The sequence below is a fragment of the Meriones unguiculatus genome, chromosome 17 (genome assembly GCF_030254825.1).
Source record: "Meriones unguiculatus strain TT.TT164.6M chromosome 17, Bangor_MerUng_6.1, whole genome shotgun sequence".
Taxonomy (NCBI): Eukaryota; Metazoa; Chordata; class Mammalia; order Rodentia; family Muridae; genus Meriones; species Meriones unguiculatus.
Genome location: NC_083364.1, coordinates 61,187,869 through 61,214,144, shown reverse-complemented (window position 1 = coordinate 61,214,144; position 26,276 = coordinate 61,187,869). Strand labels below are relative to the sequence as shown.

Genomic DNA, 26,276 nt, shown 5'->3' with positions numbered 1-26,276 from the left:
GGTTCCAGATTCAGTAGAGGAAATGTTTCTGTCCTGCTGAGTTACGTTCACGTATAAGCTAATTTATAGGTTTTGTTTTGGATGTTGAGCACTGTAGTTTTCAAGGGTATTGCCTACAGTTTTGTAATGTTAAGACTTCATGCCCAGTGACAATGCCGTCAGATTGAAGAGCCTTAAGACTTCATCTTCCTTTGGGATCAGTGTGTTCTACAAACGGCAGTTTTATTCAGATTAACTGTAGAGATGGACATTACAGTCGAGAGATCCCTGGGTGTGTTGCAGTAATTTCTGTGTTGCAATAGTGTTGCAGTAATTTCTCAGTGAGAGGAGCTTCCCAGCCTGGTTTCCACATTTTTTAATAAATTTCATTCCCACCAATGTGATCTGGGGACAGTCTCTTAATTTGTCTGGGTCTCAGTTAACACTGCAAAAAGAAACCAGTTAAAACAGGTATTTTCAAATCAGTAGAACTAGAACTAACAGCTTTTAGTTCTAGTGCAGATAAATATACTACTAATAAATATAGTGGGTATGAAAAAGTCGATCCATTTCTAGTTTACACATGTTAGACGGACTATTGTCTGCTAATATTCACAGAAGTCCCCAGAATCTTAGTACTTTTTGACGCAGATTTTTTTCATGTCTTCTCTCAGTCACAGAGCAGTGGAGTGGTTTCCATTTGAGACTGAGCACTGATTATAGATTCAGTTGGAGATTGTCATGTGTCTTAGTGGTGGATGAGAGTGATTAGATTGTCTTTAATAGGGGTCATGGCTCTTTTCATGACAGTGGAGGACAGGGAAAAAGAAAACCCACATTGGGTGCTTGCGCACAGATGAGGCTTCACATGTCTATTTCCACTCAGTGGCCAAAAGCATTTTAAGACAGAATCATCAGTGGGCCTGACTGGCTTTCCCCAGGTATAGCTAAAGCTAACAAGATACTACTCGAATAGTCCACTATACACGTAGGAACTCAGAGTGGTGACCTCTGCCATCAGAGCTTTGGCAGTGAGATGGGGAAGTTTGTCCTCTGCATATTCTTTGTTCCACCCTTGTCACAGAGCCAGCTTCCTTTTCAAAAAGAAGAAAAGGATTGTTGGTACTTTTTTAGTCAGTGAGCCTAGAGACGGTTTGGTGACCTGTCAGATGAAGAGCAGAATATGGTCCTGATTCCGTCTTAGATTTCTTATGGGATTTACCATGGAAAATTCACCGGTTTTGTATGAGCGTCTGAGAAAAGTAGTGGCAGAGCAGGTGGTGTTGGGAAAGTAAACTGAGGCCTGGGGGTTTCATCCAGAGCCTGTAGAGGTGTAACTGTGTTTATGGGAACTGATGTGTTTGACAGAGTTCCTTCATCTAAGTTTCAAGTCACCCTGGAGCGGGTTTCTGTTGGGTTGCTTCTCTGTCAGGGTTTTACCAGCGCTGGCTGGTGTACGTGGTGATGGCTACCAGATATTTTTTTCTGAGATGAAAGAGATCAACTGTTAGGTTTAAAGAAGCTTAAGTGTTTTGCTGAAACCATAGCCTCCTATATTTAGAAATGATTGTATTGGGTGCAAATGAGCAGCCTGATGACATGAAGGCTGAGCCTGGTGGTTGTGGCATACATGCTGTGCAGGCTCCGGGATAGAAAGCACAATTGATGAGTGATTTGGGAGAAGAAAGCTGAAAGGCTTTTTGTTCTGCTTTGATTGGGGGGGAAAAGTTTAAAGTGTCTGAATTCTCTTTTGAAATAGTAAGAATACTGCACAATAATGGTATTACTAAATATTACTAATTATTATTTATTACTAAATATTACTAAATGGTATTACTAAATATTCATCTTACATTTATTTATCCAGCTTAATTACTGTACACCAATCATAAGGACCAATCATAGTTCTTATGTTCAGGACTACACACTTAAGGCCATCACACTCGGCCCTCCCACATCAATCCTTCATCAAGAAAATGCCCTACAGCCTACAAGCCAGTCCTACGATGGCATCTTCTCAAGTGAAGTTTCTCTTTCACAGATGATCCTGGCCGTGTCAAGTTGACACAAAAAGAAACACACACACACACACATACACATACACACACACACACACACACACACACACACACACACACACACATTCTTTTTCTGCCCTAAATTGTCATTCTCCACAATTCAGCTCTAGCTGCCTTTTTTTTTTTTTTTTTTTTTTTAATCTCTGCACTTATTCACAACTACTGAACTATAGTCACTGTGGATCAGGTACAGATCATTGTGTTTGTTTTGAACTGTGTGACCTGTAGTCACCTCTGCTTAGCCCTCAGCTTAGCCCATGGCTCTAAAACTCAGGACTTCACTTTTTAATAATTAGGCAAATGACCCAGGACTACCAAAATATAACCAGGTAGTGCCTGTGTACAGTTTAGTCCTGCTCCCCAGTTCATTCCATAACAGGGGCTGTACTTTGGATTTCTGGGGGGCTTGTATTTTCATCCTCTTGCAATGCTCTGCGTAGATTTCAGAGTTGATGGATGATGGGGAAAACAGTTTTCCCCTGCCATCTGTTGATGGGGTGCTTTAAAGCTCAACAGCCTATTTTAAGAATAATGGGCACAGACATGAGAATAGGAAACCTGAGCAGTTATTGGCTGTGAGGAGGTGTGAGTTTGAAACTGCCAGGCTCGGACAAGTAAAGGCTGGCCCAGTGTCTTGTTGAATAACCTGCTAACTACATTACCATAGGAGCAGAGACCTGTTCCTTGCTTGTCTACTGTCTCCATGGTGGCCTGGCATAGAAGCCTGTCTTTCTGAAGTAATAATTCTTCTCATGGAAACTTTAAGTGGGCAAAGCCAAGGAGACATGGTAACAAGAGCCTGTAGGAGACATTAGAGTAAAATTATCATTCTGATGACACAATCCTAAAAAAAGTAGCATCAGAATTAAGACTGTTTAACATTACAGTGTACTATCACTAAAATGTAACAGAGGTGGCTCTCACATGAAGAAGAAAAAAAAACATTACCACCAACAAAAAACAGTAACTAGAGTCTTTTACTCAAAACATAACCAAAACATGAAAAGCAAATTTTGTGGATTAGAAGAAAGTACAGGAAATTCTCCCAATGACACCAGATCAGGATGAACATCTTTAGACACAGAAAGTGGGAATTTGTAACAAAAAAGGTTAAGAGGCAAACATGAGCTGATGTGTCTCTTTGACATAAGTGATTTGCCATAAGTGAATACCACAGTCTTGGTAATTTACAAAGAAAAAGTATTTGTTGAGCTTATGATTGGGAAATGTGGCAAGTACAAGGTATAATGGCCTCTGGTGATATCCCTCTTGCTCTACGGGCCTCAGGCAGCAGGGAAGGTCACATTGGGTGAGGACCTGAGCTCCCTAGCTATAATTTTTCCTCTTCCTATACAGAGCCATTCTTCTGTGTGTGGTGACACAAACCTTTAATCCAAGCACTCAGGAGCCAGATCTCTGTGAGTTGAGGCCAGCCTGGTCTACAAAGCGAGTCTAGAGCAACCAGGGCAGTTACACAGAGAACCCTTGTTTTGAAAAAACAAGGAAAACAAAAAACAAACAAGTGTTCTTCTGAGATTCAGTCCCCTGTCTTATGTACTCGCTTAACCTTAATTACCTCCTGAGGTCCCTTTTCCAAACACCCATACTCTGCATGCTCTGCATACTCTGATGAGTTTATACACATTTCACACTTCATAATGAAGATTATATTTTTTCATGTCTATTGGTAGGGACACTGAGTCTTAGCATTGCTGTAATAAATTGTTGAAAATGGGGTCACTTAGGAGGAATTCACTGTCTTACAGTCCTGGAGGTCAGAATTCTGAAATGGTCTCACTGGGACAATTTTAAGATGCAGATGGGACTTCTTTCCTTCTGTAAATCTCTAGGTGGGAATCCATTTTTTTCCCTCTTCTACGGACTACCAGCTTTCCCTCATTCAGGGCCATTCTGGTCTCTGAAGTGTATCTGCTCCTTGTGATTTATCTCTGACCTCCTGCCTTCCTCTCAGAGAGCCTTGTGGTCATAACTGACCTACTACAGTAGTCCAGATTAAGATCCTTAACTGCTGGTCATGTCCTTAAAGTCCCAACTTTGGTGTTAAATAACACTGTATTCACTGACTCGCAGCATTACAATGTTGATATGTGTATGTTTTGGATGTTCAGGCATTAATTACTCAGCCTGCCACAGCAAGCCACAAATAAAAAGAATATGCTTGCAGCACATATTTACTTGTAAAGGCTTTGTGTATAGAATACAAGGAGAGCGCTTCAAATGAAGTGAGAAAATCAACAGAGGATATAAATCTGCCATTTACAGACAAAGGAGAAAATGATTTAGGACATGAAAAGATACTAAGCCTCAAGGATGATAGCAGGAATACAAAGCCAAACAATAATGAGACACTGTCACCTTACTTTAGATATAAGTACTTAAAATGTGACAGTAACAAGATTTGCTGTAACTGCAGAAAAACGCAGTCAATTGACAGGAAATCACTGTCTTAGAATCCTAGAGACCTGCAGGTTAGTATGATTCATGTGTAGCTAATGGAAGAAGTGCAGTTACAGTGAGGGCAACATGATGGCATTTGTTGTAGCATTGGGAGATAAAACAGTAGCACATTCAAATAAAGTATCCACGTAGAGTTAGCAGAGGGCAGCGGCATGCATGAACAGTTTCAACACCATAGGCAAGAAAAGCAGGCTATCTCTAGGAACTCTTGAGTTTAAGTTCAGATATACTCAATGTATTTCATTTACTTAAATTTTTGATATAATTTTTGATTATTGTTAAATACTATTAGTATTGTTATTTCATTACATGTTGCATTAAAAAATTAGGTTTGATAGTTTCATATTCAAGGGTTTGATTTGATTCTCTTGCACTGTATATATAGTGGGCCTAAATAAATACATGCACAGTGTTTGCCAATTAAAGTTAGAAATTCCAAGTGGAATGTCCCAGATGTAACACTTGTGGGTGTTGGATGGATGGACATATGCTATGTTATCTGATCTTTCAGAAATGAGTTATAACATCTTAAAAGAGTGTCAACATCAAATTGTGAAACGTAGTTTTGTAAAATGAATGAAAGGGGCTCAGTAGTGGGGTAGCTGCTCAAGTCTGTCTCGGTGTCTGACAGCTCTTGGCTCAGCTCGGACTCTACTGTTGATGCGTACCTGAATGTGGCGAGCATGAGTTCTTCCTAGATCTTCACTTGATGATCTGCTTGAACATGTGGGTTAAATGAGCTAATGCTAATGAAGCTCTTTAAGGCAGTGCTGACATGGTAGCAAGCCCACAGATGAGGGCTAATTCATGTTTATGCAAAATTATGATTTGATAGGCTGGAAGTATTAATAGGATTTTGTAGCCAGAGTATTTGAGTCTTTTTTAAAAAAAGATTTATGAGCCTTCTAGTAGATTGTCATTTCATTTAGCTTTTCCCAGTAGTTTGACATTTCTCTGAAGTGGTATTTAGATCACACATTATGGTTCATGTCTCTTAAGTTAGTTCGGTTGCAATTCCTTTTAAACTGGTTCATTTGGCAAATTTGTGGGGGAACTGATGTTGCTGGGCTGTACAGATAAGATCTGTTCTCAGTGTCTAATACCAACGGAAAATGTCCTCTTTACAGCCTAACCAGTTAAAAAGTCTTGAGTTACTGTCAGCACGTTTTCCTTGTAAACAGTGATTTGAAACCTAAAGAACTATAGTATCAAAGTATGTCATAGATTGGTTCTTAAGAAATTGAACTTAGCACTGGGTGTAAGCTTTTAGCACAATTATATTGAAGGTGTGATGCGTGATTGCAGTTTTTCTAGCAGAGCACATATACTAATGTCTCAGACCTTCAGGCGTACTTGGCAGATGCATTTGTTTGTAGAAAGTTGGGATGGTAGATGCTCACCAGCTGAGCATGGAGAAGCTCTGATAAACTCAGATTGCTGACTGTTCGTGTCCTGCATCATAAAATGATTGGTACCTGGAAGGTTTTAGAGTAACGGAAGAGGGATTGGCTTCTGGGGCCATTAGGCATAGCAAAAGCCAGCCCCTTCCCTTACTTTGACCTGTGCCCGAGTAGTATCTATATCAGAGGTAAACCTTAGGGATTAAATGCATTAATTCAGCTCCATAATCCCTAATGTGAATGTAGTTTTGGATTCAGGTTTTTTTCACATTTTAAGAGTTGAGTTTTTATATATGGTGGTTAAGAAAACACTCCGAGGGTCACAGAAAGCATTCTATAATTAAACACACTCTATTTCTTGAATGAAATTTATGCATTGATACAGACCAGACAAATATTATAAATATTCTGATGTTTATTCAGGTTAAATTTGTTGCCAAATAAATTAGGGAGAAAATTTGTTTTAGACCCTTTTTATCATAGAAATATGAATATATATTTATTCACTTATATGAATAAGACTAGTGTTAATAATCTCAGAGCATTAATAACAAATAAGCACTTATTAAGCAATGCTAAGTATGACTATTATTAATCTCAACATCTATTAATTGATGGGACAAGGATGAACTGGTTTTTTTTCCTAATTTAAATTTTCACTTATATATAAATTATTCAAACATTCTTTGACTTTCATAACCTGCCCACATACTCCTCTTTGAAACTGTATCCACTTTGCATGGCTTAGACTTGACCTGGCAGGAATGTCTTGTTACTGCTGACTCCCAAGAGGAACCTTTAGCCCTGAGTGGTTTGCTGTCTTCTAATTTAGCCTGGACTGGAGCCATGACATTTACAGAGCTCAATTTGTAATTAAATTCTTGTGGTTCCTATTGTTCTTATAAAGTGCAGATTATTCTGTCATCTTCAGTTTTGAATACTTACCATTAATTTTTGTATCTTGCTATCTAAAAGGTTGGGAAATGCCTCAGAACATAGCTGGTGTTTTAAGGTATTTCTTGAGCACTCTGAGAGATAACCATTGCCATAATCCTGTCCAGATTAGCACTGTGTTGCTAATGTTGCTAATACATTTACATATATTTATACATGAGACATTTAAACTAAAACAATATAAAATTTAATAACTCACACATAGACATATCTGATACATCAGAAGAGCCTCTGAGATTAGGAACAAGTGAAAAGGTTGTCAGATTTGACTAAATGATGTCCTTTCAATTGTCAGTAAGAAAGTGTGTTATTTCCACACTTTGCATTGTTAGTCATCTTTTTTCATTCATTTTCTTATTTTTTCATTTATTTATTAATTTAATCTCTTTACAGCCTGATCCCAGCCTCCTCCCTGCTCTCCTCCTCGTAAGGCTCTCATACTCGCTTACCCCCATTCCTTCCTCTCCTCAGAGAAGGGCAGGCCCACAAGGGGTACCAACCCACCCTGGCACCTCAAGTCTCAGCAGAACTAAGCTAATCCTCTTCCACTGACAAGGCAGCCCAGCTAGGGGAACAGGACCCAAAGGCAGGCAACAAAGTCAAAGATAGCCCCTACTCCAATTGCTAGAGGACCCTTGGTTTCCATACACTGCTGGACGAAGCCTCTCAGAAGACAGTTATGCCAGGTTCCTGTCTTCAATCATAGCAGAGTATCAATACTAGTGGCAGGGGTTGGCTCTCTCCCATGGGGTGAGCTTCAAGTTGGGCCAGACATTGATTTGCTATTTCCTCATTTTCTGCTCCATCTTAATCCCTACACTTTTTGAAGGCAAGACAACTTTTGGGTCTAAGGTTTAATAGGTGCTGTCCCCCTCCGTCTACTGCAAGTCCTACTGGGCTACATGAGGTGGCCACTTCAGGCTCCTTAACCCTTGCTACCAGCAGTCTCAGCTAGGGTCACCCCTGCAGACTCCCAGGAGCCTCCCCTGTCCCAGAGATGTGACCTTTCACTGGTTTCCTTTGTCTCTCCCAGTCTACTCCCTACCCCCACTTTCTACACACCTGATCCCCGCCTGTTACCCTTCTCGTCCTCTCTCCCACATACTTCCCTCCATCCATCTACTTGAGATGTTTATTTTATTTCCTATTCTGAGTGTCATTCAGCATCCTCTCTTGGGCCCTCCTTGGCTTCTTTGGGTCTGTGGATTGCAGCAACGTTGTCCTGTACTTTATAGCCAATATCCACTTATAAGCAAATACATACTGTGTGTGTCTTTCTGGTTTTGGATTATCTCACTCAGGATGATCTTTTCTAGTTCCATCCAATTGCCTGAAAATTTCATGATGTCCTTGTTTTTAATAGTAAATAGTATTCCACTGTGTAAATGTACCCCATTTTCTTTATCCACTCCTCTGTTGAGGAACATCTGGGTTGTTTCCAGTTTCTGGTTATAATGCATAAAGCTGCTATAAACATAGGTGAGCAACTGTCCTTATTGTACAGTGAAGTGTCTTTTTGGGTAGATGTACAGGAGTGGTACAGCTGGGCCTTGAAGTAGATCTCCCAAATTTCTGAGAACCCTCCAGATTGATTTCCACAGTGGTTGTACAAGTTTGTACTTCCACCAGCAATGGAGGAGTGTTCCCCTGGCTCTGCATCCTTGCCAGTATGTGCACTCATTTGAGTTTTTTTATCTTAGCCATTTCAGTGGGAGTAAGATGGAATCTCAGAGTCATTTTGATAAGCATTTCCCTGCTGACTAAGGATGCTGAACATTTCTTTAAGTGTTTCTCAGCCATTTGAGATTTCCTCTGTTGAATTCTCAGTTTAATACTGTATACTATTTTGTTTGAGTCAGGGTGTGTGTTCTCTGTGTAGCTTTGGCTGTTCTGAACTGGCTTTGTTACCAGGCTGGCCTTACACTCAGAGATCAGACTGCCTCTGCCTCCCGAGTGCTGGGATTACAGGTGTGTACCACCACACCTGGCTTCTGTACCCTATTTTTAATTGGGTTATTTGGTTTGTTGGTGTTTAATTTCTTGTTATTTATATATTTTGGATATTAGCCCTTTGTTGGATGTAGGATTGGTGATCTTTGCACAGTCTGTAAGCTGTCATTTTGTCCTATTGACAGTGTCCTTTGCCTTACAGAAGCTTTTCAGAGTTATGAGGTCCGATTTATTAATTGTTGATATTAGTGCCTGAGCTGTTGGTGTTCTCTTGAGTTGTCTCCTGTAGCAATCAGTTCAAGGCTCTTCCCCACTTTCTCTTATGTTAGATGTAGTGTATCTGGTTTTATGTTGAGGTCTTTGATCCACTTGGACTTGAGTTTTGTGTGGGGTGATAAATATGAAACTCTTTGCATTCATCTACATGCAGACATCTAGCAGGACCAGCGCCATTGTTGAAGATCCTTTCTTGTCTCCATTGTATGGTTTTGTGTGGGTTTACTTATGGGACTTTGTACTATCGCTTTGTAGTACAGCTTGAGATCAGGGATGGAGATATCACCAGTTCTTTTTTTCTTTTTAATTTTTTCTCTTTATTTATTTATTTAATATTGCAATTTATTCATTTTGTATCCTGACCCCTTCCCTTGTCGCTTCCCAGTCCCACCACTCCCTCCCTCTTCTCCCCCTATGTTCCATCCCTGGTCCACTGATAGGGGAGGTCCTCCTCCCCTTCTACCTGACCCTAATCTATCAAGTGTCATCAGGACTGGCTGCATTGTCTTCCTTTGGGGCATGACAAGGTTGCACATCCCCCACCACAGGGGGAGGTGATCAAAGAGCCAGCCACTGAGTTCATGCTAGAGACAGCCCCTGCTCTCCTCACTAAGGGAATCCACTTCAAGATTGAGTTTATAGGCTACTTTTTTTGAGTTAATTTTTTATCGAGTCATGTTAGTCATTTCTTACTTGGTCAGTGCTGCTAGTCTGTACTGTTTGCCAGTAAGACCTGCTTTCTCACTTCAGTACCCTTTATTGATTTATAAAACTCTTAGAAACCCTTTAAAACAGTATTTTGTATGGGGGTCTTTTTTTGAGACTGATACTCCAACCAAGGACCTTTCATAGAGATAACCTAGAACCCCTGCTCAAATGTAGGCCACGGCAGCTCAGTCTCCAAGTGGGTTCCCTAGTAGTAAGGGGAACATGGACTGTCTCTGACATGAACTCAGTGGCAAGTTCTTTGATCACCTCTCCCAGAGGGGGAAACAGCCTTACCAGGCCACAGAGACAGACCGTGCAGCCAGTCCTGATGAGACCTGATAAGCTAGGGTCAGATGGAAGGGGAAGAGGACCTCCCCTATCAGTGGACTTGGAGAAGGGGCATGGGAGGAGATGAGGGAGGGTAGGATTGGAGGGAATGTGGGAGGGGGCTACAGCTGGGATACAAAGTGAATAAACTGTAATTAATATAAAAAATTAAAATTTAAAAAGAATTTTGGTTGTTTGATACATTTTCCTCAGTTTCCCTGCATCATTTTAAACAGAGCAATAACTCATTTTTGTACAGTCAAACTTTTTGTTTTTATTATAAATTTCTAAGATGTTAAGAATTTTGACGGAATTTGAGCTCAAACTCAGCCTTTTCAAAAATGCCATAGCACGCTTCTGTAACAGGAGAAGGGACATATACAGTATGCAAGCTTTAGTTAGAATGTTGCATAGAATTTTAGTTACATTTTCTCATAGGCTCTTTTTCCCTCCTGGGTTACAAGTTTCATTATGTGACTAGCAAACCTTTACTGTCTGTCTCCCTTTTCTAAAGAGTTGCTGATGTTTGATTTCCATCCCTTTCTAGGCTCCTTGCCTGTCTGCCCTTTCTCCCTAAACCATAGCTCACCAAATAGATATGTGGACAGGGTTCAGTTGAAATGCTTTTTAAAAACCTTAAGGATAAGGCTACTGGAAAGTCTCAACAATAAATCTACAAGTTTCCTATGGACGTTGATTACCTCATTTTTAATCACTTTTATTCAGACAACTATTGAAATACTTCTAATTTTTAGTTTGTAGAAATCAGGGGAAGCGACTAGAGAACTGAGAACTCAGTGACTAGTAATGACTTTGTCCTCAAAACCCAGTAAGTCGTGTTCATGGAGAGAGGACTGATGCTTCCGGGAAGTATCTCATTTCTTTTTTGCTACCCTCTGGTATCTAGGTGAGCACAGACTAAGCTCATGTACTAGCCACATACGGTTATTTAAGTTTAAATGTAATTAAGTGGTTTAGTTCACTGGTAGATGAAGTACATTCAAAGTCTTCACTGGCAACATACTCTAGTAGAACCATATTGGACAGAGCAGATAATACATTATTTGTGCAGCTACAGAAAGTTGTGGGAAGAGTGCAAGACTTGACTTCTAGGCCCTTGGGCACATAATAAAAGAGAGTATGCATTCTCTTTGTCTAGAATTAAGGACCTATGAGATTTTTGCCTTCCATGCTAGCTTGTCTGTTGGTTTTTGGGGGCTTGTTCAAGTAGTCATGTTGGTGAGACTACAGGCAGCCAAAGAATGCTGAAAGCACCAGAAATAGTCTTCCTTGGGGTAGAGCTCCCAATTGGTTACCTAATACCAATTTGTTGGCCTTGAAATCATATTTGTACAAGTAACATTACACAGAACAGGTTGCATTTCAGAGAATGTATAGTAAATTCCTTTCAATGAGACACATACCCATGGACCAGCCTAGCAAGAGATTCTGAAGTAATATGAACCATCAGATTAAATGTCTTACTCTACCTCTCAGCCATCCCTTGTCTTCTATCATTCATTTTCTATTCACGGTGATTTTCTGTGGTGTCCACAACAAGTTCATAGACCCCTGTACATTTCCCTCATTTGCCACATGATTATTTCTAAAGGGTAATGTGTACACCCACCTTGTCTGCACTTTGTTGACACGTACCCCTCAGCCCTCCCCGTGCTGTGTCACTCCTCATCTGACACACCAGTAAAAGGGTTCTCACTCAGGTCACTATCGGTAGCTTCACTGGCAAACTGGCTGTGTGGACAGCCACATTGTCATCTCTGACTCATCAGGCATTGTCTTGTAGTGTGAAGAGCTCTCTTCTCCTGGTCAGTATGTGATCACTCCCCACCCGCCCCTACTCATGTGTCAGTCACTACAATGATATCCTCCTGCTAGTCTCCTCTTTCATGCTTCAGTTATTATACAGCTTCTGGTTGTTTTCAAAGGTACCCTGTCTACACCAGGGCTTCTCCCAGAAGTCTGTATCTAGGTACAGTGTATGTCCCACATCTCTTTCTAGCTTATTCTTGCCCTATGCTAGGATGAAGACTTCCAATGCTAACGGTATGTTCTTAGCTCTTGGGAAGGGTTTTTCTCCGGATTTCCTTGTGGATAACAATGTGTACTCCCAATGCTTCTAGTCATAACTTTTTGCTTTTCTTTTAAAGTGTCAGTATGCATGCACAAATGGGGGTACTAGAGGCCAGAGGCTGACATGAGGTCCCTTCCTTTCTCACTTTCCACCTTGTTTTGGGGGGCATGGTCTCTCAGTGAGCTAACAGCATACCAGGTGGCTAGCCTGGCTAGGCACAGAGAGCTCCAGTGAGCTCTCTGGTTCCACTCTCTCAGGACTAGGGTTGCTAGTGCATGCTACCAGGCTCAGCTTTTAAGGCTTGGCTGCGGATTCAAACTCTGGTTCTTATGATTGCAAGGCAAATTCTTTACCAATGCAGACACACACACAGCCCCATCTTTGTACTTCTTTCTCTGTGTATCCATTTGTTTGTCTTAGCATACCTACTTTATCACTGTTCTGGTTTTCCTGGCCTTGCCTTGTTTCTGAATTATCTTCTTCCCCATATCACGTCTCTTTCTATTGGACCTCAAATATTCTACTAGTATATTGGCACAGTTAGTTCCCATCTCACTCTCCTTTATTCATGCTGTTGCTAGGTAAATTTCCTAGTGGCCATATTTATAAAAACCCCACAAAAAACGTACATATACACACACATATATATATATTTTTTGTGTGTATATGTATGTTTATTTATATATATAAATAAACAATAGTTACCAATATAAATTTTTGAATAAACTATATATTACCAGGGTTCAAAATAAATCAGCAGAAGGCTTCCAGTGAAAAGTTTTTGTTCCTCTTGTGCCCTTTACTTTCTTAGACACTGTCTCAGAAGAAGCAGTTTTTCTAGACAAGGTTAATACATATGTAAGCACATATTTATATGTATAAGTTTTCCTTTATCTACAAGCCAGTCTCCTGTGAGGTGTGCTATTTTATACCATCTCTTTCTTCCTGACTCTGCAGACCTGATGTTGGTGATATCTCCATAAAAAGATTCTCATCCTTTCCACAGCTCTCTAGGATTCCTCTCTATGTAATTCCCTGATTTATTGGGCCAGTCCCTTCTTAACATGCACATTTAAATGATTCCTGCCTTTGCAATTCCAAACACCTCTAGAAGGGATGACTCACAAGTCATTTTGCTCCACTGTGTAGGTTCATTTGTAAGTGAACCAGTTGGATTATGATGTTTTATTGTCTTTAAAAAAAAAAACTTTCAATTGGCTATCAAAGTAGCAGGTGCCCCTGTGACATTTTTCCTGGTACTTAGTTTTGTTTGACCCTTTTGATCCACTCCTCAGCTCTCCCCCAATCTCTTCCATCTCCAGTGTTTCCCCTTTCACCCTCATAACACATGTTCTGTTACCATCCCTACTCTCTTCTTTAAAGCCTTTTTTTTCTCTTCTCATGGCTTCCACATATAAGCATTTGCATATACATAAGCATATATGAAAATGAGACGCTAAGAGCCTTGTCTTACTCATATTTGACCAGCCACAGTTCTGGCTGCGTTGGTACTGCTTCCTTTATATGAAGTTGTTTCATCATAGTGTTGTCCTTGACTCTGCCTTAGCAGTCAGTCTGTTCCTGCCCTGTCAGGGTAGCAGCCAATGTGACAATGTGGTACAGTGATGACCGTGAGCACATCTAGCACCTTCCTGTGGGACTTGTTTTCTTGCCGGTTGGTTTTACTGGCTCCTCCTCTAACAAAGCCTGTAAATGTTTGTGTCTCCCATGTGACCCTCCACATGCCTGCTTTTCACAAAGCACCTTCCCCAGTCTTCTCTACCTTCTAAACCTGTTGCATCCTTTCAGACATGCACCATCAGATCCATGCATCAGCATTGATTCTTCTTCCTGCTAAAAAGTAACCTTGCTTTTCCTGAGTACTCTCACAGGCGTGCTTATTTGTTTTATACTATATGCTGCATTATACTATTACTATACTTCCAACTTCTCTGCTAGCCAACAATACCTCAAACACAGGGATGTGGCCTTGTTTTGGTGTCCCATTCACCAACTCTCATAGCTGCTATCGTGAATAAAAAAGAATGGTATTGCTTCTGTTTTCTGATATGAATTAGTTTCAGTGAGAAAATTGTCTCTGTATCTACACATTCTAAATGTTTTCAATTAACAGTACCTTCTATATTCCTCCTAGGGTTGTATTTGAGACTAGGATGTCTTTCAGAGGTGCCAACCCCAGTATGATGCTTTTTCTCTTCCTGTGTGTTAGGTTTTTGAAGAACCTTCCATCAGCCTTTTTGCCCTGGAACATTGTGAGGGAAGAGAGTTACATCTTGAAGACGCTGTGAATTCTGTTTTGAACAAGGACTTACACTTCTATACCCAGTCCGTGTGGATAAAGAGTGGATTGTGAGTACGGGAGGGAGCACACGCTGTGAGGGTCATTGATTTGAGATAGAGTGGCTGGGTTGCTATGTCCCCACCACTGTTGCCAGCCTGTCAGTGCTCCTGCTCCTGTTTACACCATAGTAGCTTCTGTTAAAATAAGACAGATGAAACCATGCCCAGTTCATGATAGCATGCAGTGATCTGGAACAAGGATGCTTTAAGGACAAGGGCTGGTTTCCTATCAGAGCATGGATCATTGAGCAGTTCCACCAGGTAACGCTCATAACTTGAGCCTACTTCGTTTTGGGGAGAAATTCCAGGAAATCATCTACTTTGACTGTGAAAAGCATTGCCTAAGGCAAGTGACCATTTAAAAGACTAAGATGGTTTGATTTTACTCTGACATGACAGCTTGTCTAAAGCAGCCCCTACAAGAGTGCTCATTTTCATATAGTCCATAGTAGTTTTAGCATTTCTGTTATCTCTGTGTCTAGTCAAGGTGGAGCCAGGTTTCCCAGGCCCTAGGTGCTTACATTTTGGAAAACTGGCTTTTTATAAAAACTTTAAGGTTTTTTTTTTTTAATTTTATTTTATTAATTACACTTTATTCACTTTGTATCCCCCCATAAGCCCCTCCCTCCTCCCTTCCCAGTCCCACCCTCCCTCCCTCTTCTTCACGCATGCCCCTCCCCAAGTCCACTGCTTGTGGATAATTAACTGTTTTAAATATATAAGGAAATCAAGAATGTCAGAAGATAAATTGAAAATTAAGAGTGGACTTTCTGTCCTTGCTATATTCCTGATTTTAGTGGAAAAGCTTGTAGTTTCTCTCATTTACATTGATGTTGGTTATGGACTTGTAAATCTCCTTTGTTATGTTGATGAATGTTCCTTGTATCCCTAGTCTCTCCAGGACGTTTATTATGAAAAGATGTTTTTATTTGTCAAAGATTTATTTTTATTTTTATTTTTTGGCATCTTATGAGAAGATAATGTGGGTTTTGTTTTTTGGTCTGTTTATGAGGTGGATTGAACTTATCAATTTCTGTATGCTTAACCATCTCTGTATATCTTGGGTGAAGCCTACTTGATAATAGTGGATGATATTTTTGATGTGTTCCTAGAAACAGTTTGAAACTATTTTATTAAGAACTTTTGAATCTATGTTCATAAGGGAAATTGGTCTGTCTTTAATTTGCTTCACAGATTACCAGTTGCTCTTGGTGATTATGTTATGATGTTAGGCTATTCTCATTTCTATATTTTACAAAAGATTTTAAGAAATCATGTTTTTAAGAAATTCCCAGTATTTATCATAAAGATTTCATAGATTATCCTTCAATGAGCACAGAAAGGTTCATGAATTATACATAGAAATTTCTGCACAAGTATTGTCATGATTTTATATTTGATATAGAAATTTTTCTCATTTGTCCAGGTTGAAACATTTTTAAGAATGTAAAATCAAGGGTATGATTTACAAATCAGATACCTTGACATTGTTAAAACCACTATAACTGAAAATAAATAAAATGGAATCTCAAAAAAAAAAAAAGAAAATTAAGTCAACTATTACATCAAATGGTTCTTATATAGCTTATACATATAACAACTTAAATTTTCCTCTGAAAAATATTTCACATTGGTTTACTCTTAGTATAGAATTCCAGAATATTCCTTTTCTAGCTAAGACCACCTGGGTTACATTTCAAAGCCCTATATAGGATTTTCACACTTTTTTTTTACATATCTAAGTTAAACTGATAATTGACACACTGCTAGAGTTCTCACCTTTCTATTTTTACTCCTTTCTAGAAAATGTGTGCCATTTCACCTTGACATTATTTATTCTTGATAGCCGCCGCCGCCTTCTCTTCCTCCTCCTCCTCCTCCTCCCCCCCTTTCCCTCTCCATCCCTCCCCCTCCTCCTCTTCCTCCTATCTACTGTTCTCAAATCTCCACAACAGAATTTCTGTGCAAATTGGAGAATACTATGGATCTGTTTAAAGCCCTTCCTTGGCAACTGTGGGCTTCCAGGATACCATTTCATGCTGAACCACCTACTCCAAGACATGTATTTCTTACTCTTTGTGCAGTGTTGGATTTTGAATCTATGATGGTAATGAGATCCCACGTACCTTTTCCATGTGTCAAATTCATTTAAATCAACATGGAATGGGATTCCTTTGCTAAAAGCTGGAGAGGTGGCAAAGTATCTCTGGTCATGCTGACCTGCCTTTGCACACAGCTGATTAGCTTTATACAGGCAGTTTTAACAGGTCAAGGGAAGGTTGCCCAGCCCATATTTTGGCCTAGCTTTTTTTTTTTTTTTTTTTTTTGAAAAAAGAGTAGACTTTTCCTCACATTAATCAGTTTGAGTCAGGACTCTGCTGACTTAATAAATCAGGCTTTCCTAAGTTCTTCCCTCCTGACCACAATTTTATGTAGTAGTTGGTGTCATTTCCAACACTAACCAATGGCTCTCTATAACATAAAGTCACTTTCTTCTGGAAAAAAAGAATAGAAGCCACTGCTATAGCAGCAAAAGTGTCCTGTTACTATAACAAAATGCCTGAGGCACTTAAACTTAAAAAAGATTTATCTCATGGTTCTGAAGGTTCTAGATTGAGATCAGCAGCCTCATTGCTGCTTTAGCCCTCTGTGTAAGTAGCATACCAAGATAGAATATGAGTTGGTGAAAACCAACAACACAAGCCAAGAAACAAGAGGAATGGACCAGATTAACACTGTCCCTTCTAGGACCTCCCACCAAGTGCCATATCCTGAGAGTTCAACCACATCCCAGTGGAGCTATACTGAAGACCAGGTCCTTCACTTAGGACCTGAGGGAACACTGGTCCATAGCACAAGCCTTGGAGAAACTGCTTCTGGGAAGTCTCCCTTCTGATGGGCAGACAAACTTCCTGCTCTCCACCTTATCTCCTGGGTTAGAGACAGCCTGAATGTTGGGCAACATATACTGCACTGCCAGAGTCCTGTGTCTGAAGCAAGCCTTATCCTCCATGCTTTAATCTTTAAAGGCTCTGCAGAAACCTGAGTCTCCCTGAAAATTGTTTCTTCTGGAAATCCTCCTGTTTAGTCACACAGTTTGGCAACTAGTGAACACAGGGTTCAGCAAGCTGTTCTGTCAAGGGACAGGTAGTGTTTTCAGTTTGTGGGCCACCTGTGTCTCACACCGAGGAAACTGTTAGTGTGGCAAAAGCAGCCATAGCCAGGCTGGGAAGAAATGGACATGACTGTGCACCAGTAATGTCTTGGTCTTCACCCAAGCTGAGCACTTTTTCAGACTTTAGCACAACCAAGATTGAACACAACAGTGTTAGGGACTAACACAACACTGTTAGTTTGCAGAGGAGCAATCTCTGAAAAAGGAGTGAAAGGGGGATTTCTGTGGGTAGTCCTTGGTGGCCTTGGGAAGTTGTGGACAGTTGTAGAAGAAATGTTTAGAGAAGTTTCTGCTATCTGGAGAAGCTCTTAAGCACATGTGACAATCCAGGGAAGGAAGAATATTTCCCTTCTAAGTAATGGTGGGAGGCATATATATCAGTGTTAAAATGCTTTGAGGATTCATATATCAAAGGAATACAGAATTTCATAGTTGGAGGGAACCTCATTCATTTTGAAAGTACAGGAGCATGACATTTAACTCTTGACTTCAGATGCAGTGGCTGTCTTCTGGATGTCTACCAAGGAAAAATGTGTAATTATATATTTTTAAAATCTTCAGGCCTACAGGCTGTAAACTATAATGGTATGATAGTTATTTTTAGTAAGATGTTGTTTTTGTTTAGTGTCCCACGTTTTTCTTTGACGCATTCTTGCAGGTGGATAGCTTATGAAGGATCCAATTTCTTAGGAAGGCAGATCCTCCTTGTGCCTGATGAGATCCCAAACTGGACTGTGTTTAGTGGGTGGAAAACTATTGGTTCTATCCGCCCCATGAAGCAGGTAAGAAGTAGAAAAACACCCGACCCAAAGAACTTGATTTTCTGGCAGAAGTGGCATAAACACAGTATTGGAAGCATTGACCACTTTGTCACTTTTGTACCCAGGGAGGGAGGTTATGTTCTTTTGCAGGAATCTTACATTTTACCCAATATTGGATTTTAGTGTTGAATCCAAAGTTCCATCAAATGATCCTTAATATAATGAGTTTTAGTTTCTTTGATTTCTGAGCTTTTCCCTTATGTAATCTTCAGGTTAAATCCTGGCAATTTAATTAGAATAGGATTTATCATACACCTACTGCTTGTCAGTCTTACCTTCCAAAGCTTCCCATTGCAGTTAGGATACAGTCTGTGTTCATCACAGCCTGGGGGATCTGACTCCTCCTTGCTTCCCCCTTGTTTCCTCACCCTCATCTCCTCACTCACATGTCTGTATCACATGTACCCAAGTGCAAAGAGCTTTTCCACCCAGTCTGATAATAAGGCCATGCCCTCTTCATAGAACTCTTTCTCATTCTTCACCAAATGGTTTGTAACTGTCCTTCTAATTCAATGTGCCTGGTCCACCTAGATGCCTCCCAGCCTCTCCAGTCTAAACTAAAATCTTAAAAGACTTAATCATTTTTCTATAAGACAGGGTATATAGCTTATAAGCACATCAGTCCAGGTGAATTGGGCTCATTTCAAAAATCTGTTGGAAACTACTTTTAAGAAGTGGCAGTGCTTATTTTACTCATTGTTCTATCTCTAATACCTGTCACACTTTTGATAAAAGAATGAATATGAGTGGATAGATGCTTAGTGTCCTCTAAGAAGATATGTTAGATACTAGGACAGATATCATCTGTCCCTTAGTTGAGCTGCAGTTTTAGATTAAACATGCTGAGCTCAAGGCTGATACATTTGATCCCCAGTACCCACATTAAAAGCCAGGCATGATGGTGCACATTTGTAATTCCATTGAGAGGGAAGTGGGGCAGGGGGATCTCCTGGCCAGGTCCCCTAGAACAGTTGTCAATTTCCAGACAAGTGAAAGACCCTGACTCAAATGTAGGTGAAATCCAAGGGTCCATACCCAAAGTTTCCACATATATGTACACATATATGCTGGTGAGCACCCAACACCCCACAAAACTGTAATTAAAAAAACAATGCATGATTAGCAAGAGCGATAGGCAGTTTATGGTACCAAGAATGGAAGTGCTACATGTAGAACTGGGTGAGGTTTCCCAGTCAGGCCAGGTATGTAATGGGTAGCAGATGAGCTATCTACCTGACTGTGTTCTCTTTATAACACTGCTTCACTGGATTCTGACAGTAGTCTGTTAAGGTAAGGATTTTTATTGGAAAATCAAGACTGAAGCGGTTTGACAAAGGCAACCCAAGTCTTAGAATCAAGATGTGAACCCAGATCTTTTATGTACTTAGGTTAAACACCTGGCCTCCTTCAAACCAAGATGAGCATTTGCTGAGCTCCACCAGACACTCCAGGCAGTGAGCAATCTGTCTAGTAGATAAAGGTGGTGAGGCTTGGACATGCCAACCTTGCACAGTGTTCAATAATTAACCAAATAGTCCCTTGCCATCTGATCAGTCACTTCATTTCTTAGGGCCTCGAGTTTCTCACTAGAGAACGTATTGTCATCATTGTGAATATTGAGGAGCATTATGGGCACACATTGGGTGTGTATTAACTATGGTAACACAGTGACTTTGAAAGTCACTTACTCTGAAAGTTTCTTACTGTGTTCTGGCAAAGCCAGGGCTGTTCTGTGGAAGGACACCACAACATTAGAAGGTTCTCAGTACTTTGATGTTACAGGATGCTCCTCACTCCCAGTCTATGAAGGGAAATCCAACTAAATAGCCACAGGGGGGGAGAGGGGAGCAAGGTAGATGTGAGAATGCAGTTAGGATTGTGGCAGTTTACTATAGTGGTAGTAGGTCGTTCTTTTAAGACCCATAACCTTTGGAGTTCTAGCTAGGTTTTCAATACCAGCCATGGTTTCCCTCTTAGTGAACGTGCTTTTAGTCTTAAGTAGAAAGCCATTGGTTGTTGCCAAGATATGGTTGCCACTGTGGCACCTTTAAGGCTATCTGGCCATACAGGTTAATGTTGTGGTTCACAGGCATCACAGCTGGGTGGGACTACTAATTATTGCCCTCCCTTGGCAGCGTGCACAGCATCTTTGGCACTCTGGAAGCCAGACATTGGGAGGAGACTTTCAGGTTCATTCCAGTTCAAATCTGCTGAGTCCTGTGACCAAAGTATTTGAGTCTTCAGCAAAAGGACTCACCTTCAATCTCTCAAGTTCTTGAGATTGCATGTCCATACCAGATATTCTGATTTAATTTAATTTCAAAACAATGTTTTAGATTATTTTCCCATTGCTTAATTAGGCCACAGCTTTTAAATCCAACAAAAGAATTCTCAGTCTTTGAGTTTGTTACTTCATTTAGCTTTGGTACAGGTACTGCCATAGTTCTTATACTTGTTAAGGAACCAGGAAATGAAATCAAAACATGATCCTCCTTGAGGGTGGGAATACAGAAGTCACTAAGGTACTTATAATGCATGTCAGTGATTTTTAAGTGTAATTATAGGAGTCAGACTACAAATGGTAATAAGGGTAATTAGCTTAGTGCCTTGCATGATCTAATTGATTAAAACTGTGATGTTTAGTCCTAAAGTAATTGGAGTGCTTTCATCCATGAAGGTCATAACTTTTTTTTTATATGTGCAAGGTAATGCAACTATAAAAGCTCACTGAAGCTTCAAGAATTAATAATTGTTACTGCAGGACACGACACTGAGTTGTGGATACTCACATACATATTAGTTATAATTATTGATGCCAGAATTCTTAGAGTAAAAGCCTGGGTCTGGCACCTCAACAAGCTACTCTCAATTTCATGTCTTCCATATACCAAATAAATAGTAAGAGAAGTTTATTGAATATGCCACACTCGGAATAAAAGATCCCACTGACACCACCCATTCCACACACCCAGACTATCTTGGAGGCAATGATGTGAGGTACAGGTTTAAATAGAGGGCTAAAGGAATGCATAATTAAGTAGTCCTTGTCAAGGTTTGGTCCCCAGCACTGCTGATGGCACAAGACTCACTGTCTAGATCAAGACTGTCCTGCAAGTCTGGTAAGTTGTCAGAACTATGCAATATTGTTGAGAGGCAGTTCCCTTTCTCTCAGCATGGGATTCCTGGGTCAATAGCTAAAAGGAGGGCCACATAATACCTTGTGCCACCAGGATAGTTATACACCTGAATATGGAAGCAGTTCATTTTTTAAAATACTTGTTCATGGGTGTCTATGGCCAAATCATTTTGCCCTTCTACTTGGTAATTTAAGTGCTTAGGTAATGCTTCCTCAGAAATGTTAAACACAGTAGCAGTTTACCAAAAGGCAAAAAGCTTCAAGTTGATGTGTTGTTGGTTTTAAAATACAACATTGATTGGGGGTCTTGCTGTATAATACCAAGCTTTACTTAGCTGGGCAGCACTTGTCCAGTGAAAGTACACAAAGTAGATCATTTCTTACCATGAGTTCTCCTTGGGATGCCAACTCTCATCCAGAGGGGATAGTGTTATTTTCTGTTCTATCTTCAGGATCCAAGGCCTTGGATTCAGGATGCTTCCTGTAGAGCTCCTTCCAGAGCCCATTTTATGTGCACAGGAATAGTGTCATAGGGATAACCAGTGTGTTTCTGCATGGGTCTCTGAGCCATCCTGCCAGAGATCTGGCTCCTTATCTGTATGAGCTCTATTAGTAAAACTGGAGCCACGGGTGTTTTCTCTGAAAGGTTCTAGTTATTCTGACAAAATTATCAACACAGAAAACATTTAGCACATGACTTGATATATCTAGGGGCAAATACTAGCTCTTACTCTTAGTGGTCTTGGATTTCTTTTAAAAACTGTCATGTTTTCCAAAGAAGTACAGTCTGATTTTTGGATGCAGAAGCAACTTAGATAAAGGCCTTGTCTTTTCAACCTTCCCTAGCAACTGTTGACCATCTAATTACTGCCCCACACAGTTGCTTGATTACCATGCTTGCTGTTGTCACCAAGATTTACATTGGGCAGTACACTCCATATCCTTCCCAGCATATCTGAGACATGATGAAACTCATCAAGTACCTAATTCTTCACTGTTCAAGCCTTGCCACACTGACTTCTGGTGAATGCAATTACTACCTTTTACCCTCTCAAATGGGCACTTTTCAGAATGTTTAACAGACACTGCATAATTTAAGGTTGGGTCTCAAGGATTTGTCAGCAGAAAATTATATACATATTAGCCAAAGGAACTGAGTGAACCCATATTTATTAAAAGTTAGTAAGTTCTCACTTTAAAATATTGCTTTTCTGATCTGGAAGATTAAGCACCCCCCCACCCCAAAAATGTTTTTTTCTCTTTTTGTAGCCTGCAGTGTACATCAGAATAAGGAACCGGGCCAAGGATGAGTATTTGACAGTCATTGGGAACCTAGCTGATGCTCGGACAATGTCTGTATGCATCTCTCCCTACAGTGGGAAGGACACTCAGATCTGGCATTACTGCCGAGGACTCTTTAAATCCAAGGTAAAGATTTTTCTGTCATCTCTGTGTTAACTACAATACTGCCAGATTCAGCTGGCATGCCAAAAACAACGTTGGCTTCCTAGAAACAGGTTACTGTACAATCATAAAAACGTTGACATATATATAATGGACTTGGGTTTGTTTTTTTTTTTAAATCTGTAAAGTACAATTTCAGTTTTTAAGAACCAAAGGTAACACATACCGTAATAATTCCCTTCCTAGGAGCCAAACTGGGCAATATGCCTTTGTGAGAAGGGTTCCTTAGATTCAAAACCCATTAAAACCCTTTCTTTTCAGAATACACAGTGGAGTCATAGTAGAAGAAACTGTTATGAACGATGCTTAAAAAATGAAATACAAGTGTCCCTCTCTTCTTCCATTATACTTGATGCTTGGGGAACAGAGCACTAATACAGAAAAACACTACCATGTTTTTTATTTTAAAACCAATAACTTATCTACTTTTTGTGCATCAAAATGAAAAGCAGTTAAAATTAATACCTGCTCACTATATATGATTATCTTTTGTACAGTGTTTTGTTTTCTTAAATAGAAAACCAACTTCACATAATATACATCTAAGCTAATAGGGACTTAATATATCAGTTCAGCAGACCTTTACTGAAGACCTGTTGCCAGAGGCAATGCCACTTAAAAATAAGTCTTTGCATTTCACTTTTGTCCCTATTCTTCCTCATCAGCCATAGACTTTTAAACATTTTTTTACTATTATTCTTTATTACGATTTATTCACTTTGTATCACTGTTGCAGCTCCCTCCCAACTTTACCCTACCTCCCTCTTCTCCCCCTCTGCCTCTCCACTAGTCCACTGATAGGGGAAGTCCTCCTCCCCTTCTATTTGACCCTCCCCTATCAATTCTCATCAGGACTGGTTGCATTGTCTTCCTCTGTGGCCTGGCAAGACTGCACCCCTCAGGGGGAGGTGATCAGAGAGCCTGTCACTGAGTTCATGCCAGACAAAGTCCCTGCTCCCCTTATTAGGGAACCCACTGAGTCTATGGTTCTCTCCATGCATTGTCCTTGGTTGGGTTATCAGTCTCTGCAGGACTTGGTTTTTTTTTTTTTTTTTTGGCTCTGTTGGTCTCCTTTTGGAGCTCCTGTCCCCTCCAGGTCTATCTCCCCCTTCTTCCATAAGATTGCCTGAACTCTGCCCAAAGTTTGGCTATGAGTTTCAGCCTCTGCTTTGATTTGCATTTCCCTAATGGCTAATGACGTTGAGCATTTCTTTAAGTGTTTCTCTGCCATTCTATATTCCTCTACAGAGAATTCTCTGTTTAGCTCCGTTCCCCCTTTTTTAATTGGATTACTTGTTTTGCTGCTTTTCAGCTTCTTTAGTTCTTTATATATATTGGATATTAGCCCTCTGTCAGATAGAGGGTTGGTGAAGATTCTTTCCCAATCTGTAGGCAGTCGTTTTGTTTTGATGATGGTGTCCTTTGCTTTACAGAAGCTTTTCAGTTTCATGAGGTCCCATTTGTTGACTGTTGCTCTTAGAGCCTGTGCTGTTGGATTTCTGTTCAGGAAGTTGTCTCCTGTGCCAATGAGTTCTAGGCTGTTCCCTACTTTTTCTTCTAACAGATTTAGCGTGTCTGGTTTTATGTTGAGGTCTTTATTCCATTTGGACTTTAGTTTTGTGCAGGGTGATAAATGTGGATCTATTTTCATTTTTCTGCATGTAGACATCCAATTAGACCAGCACCATCTGTTGAAGATGCTATCTTTTTTCCATTGAATGGTTTTGGCTGCTTTGTCAAAAATTGAGTATTCATAGGTACATGGGTTTATCTCTGGGTCTTCAATTCGGTTCCATTGATCCTCCTTTCTGTTTCTATGCCAATACCATGCAGTTTTTATTACTATTGCTCTGTAGTACAGCTTGAGATCGGGAATGGAGATACCTCCAGATGATCTGTTGTTGTATAGGGTTGTTTTGGAGATTCTAGGTTTTTTGTTTTTCCATATGAAGCTGAGAATCTTTTTTTCAAGGTCTGAAAAGAATTGAGTTGGTATTTTGATGGGAATTGCATTGAATCTGTAGATTGCTTTTGGCAGGATGGCCATTTTCACAATGTTAATCCTACCAATCCATGAGCACGGGAGATCTTTCCATCTTCTGAGATCTTCAATTTCTTTCTTCAGAGACTTGAAGTTTTTCTCAAACAGGTCTTTCACTTGCTTGGTTAGTGTCACCCCAAGGTACTTTATGTTATTAGTGGCTATTGTGAAGGGTGTTGTTTCCCTAATTTCTTTCTCGGCCCTTTTGTCTTTGGTATACAGGAGGGCTTCTGATTTTTTTGAGTTGATTTTGTATCCTGCCACTTTGCTGAAGGTGTTTATCAGCTGAAGGAGTTCTCTGGTTGAATTTTTGGGGTCACTATTGTATACTATATCATCTGCAAATAGTGACACTTTGACCTCTTCCTTTCCAATTTGTATCCCCTTGATCTCCTTTAGTTGTCTTATTGCTCTAAGACTTCAAGTACTATGTTGAAGAGATATGGAGAGAGTGCAGCCTCTGCTTTGAAACCTCGATCAGTAGAGCCTTTCAGAGGCACTCTGTAGTAGGCTCCTGTCCTGTTCTGTCTTCTTCTGCTTCTAATGTCTATTGCATTTGTCCTTCTGAATGAAGACTGAGCAACTTCCCAAGTCTTCCTTGTTGGTTAGCTCCTTTGGGAGTATATATTTTAGTATGTTTATGCTATATTATAAGCCATAAAGACTTTTAAAGATAAAACTGAAATTATATTTTTAAGATATAGCCTTTGCATGCCTGTGACTTTCCCTAAAGAAAAGGTACCTTGTCTATTTATATTGGCAAATACAGTGGAGTCATTTTCTTAACCATTGTGTAGGCCAGTGCTACATGTCTTGATGTGATTGGTGGTCGGGACACACCTGGAGCCAAGGTAGCATTGTGGACTGAACATGGGCAGTTCAGGCAGAAGTGGAGACTGAACAGAGATGGAACCATCAGCTCTTACCTCAGTGATGAGCTTGTCCTGGATGTTAAAGGTGGGCCTTTGATAATAATCAGTGCTTATTACCTCTGAATGTCAGTGGAAGTGCCAAACCCCTTTCCAGGTAAAGAACA

General features: G+C 40.2%; 1 protein-coding gene across 2 annotated transcripts in view; it reads left to right on the top strand.

The window, feature by feature from the left end:
• Window positions 1–26,276, top strand: part of Crybg3 (crystallin beta-gamma domain containing 3) — a 109,041-nt gene that overhangs the window by 78,955 nt on the left and 3,810 nt on the right. For both annotated transcript variants that reach the window (XM_021660555.2, XM_021660554.2), the window contains 4 exons: window positions 14,473–14,612; window positions 18,437–18,560; window positions 23,005–23,163; window positions 26,038–26,197. In XM_021660555.2, coding sequence (XP_021516230.1) covers window positions 14,473–14,612; window positions 18,437–18,560; window positions 23,005–23,163; window positions 26,038–26,197 — 583 coding nt within the window. The remainder of the gene's footprint in view (window positions 1–14,472; window positions 14,613–18,436; window positions 18,561–23,004; window positions 23,164–26,037; window positions 26,198–26,276) is intronic.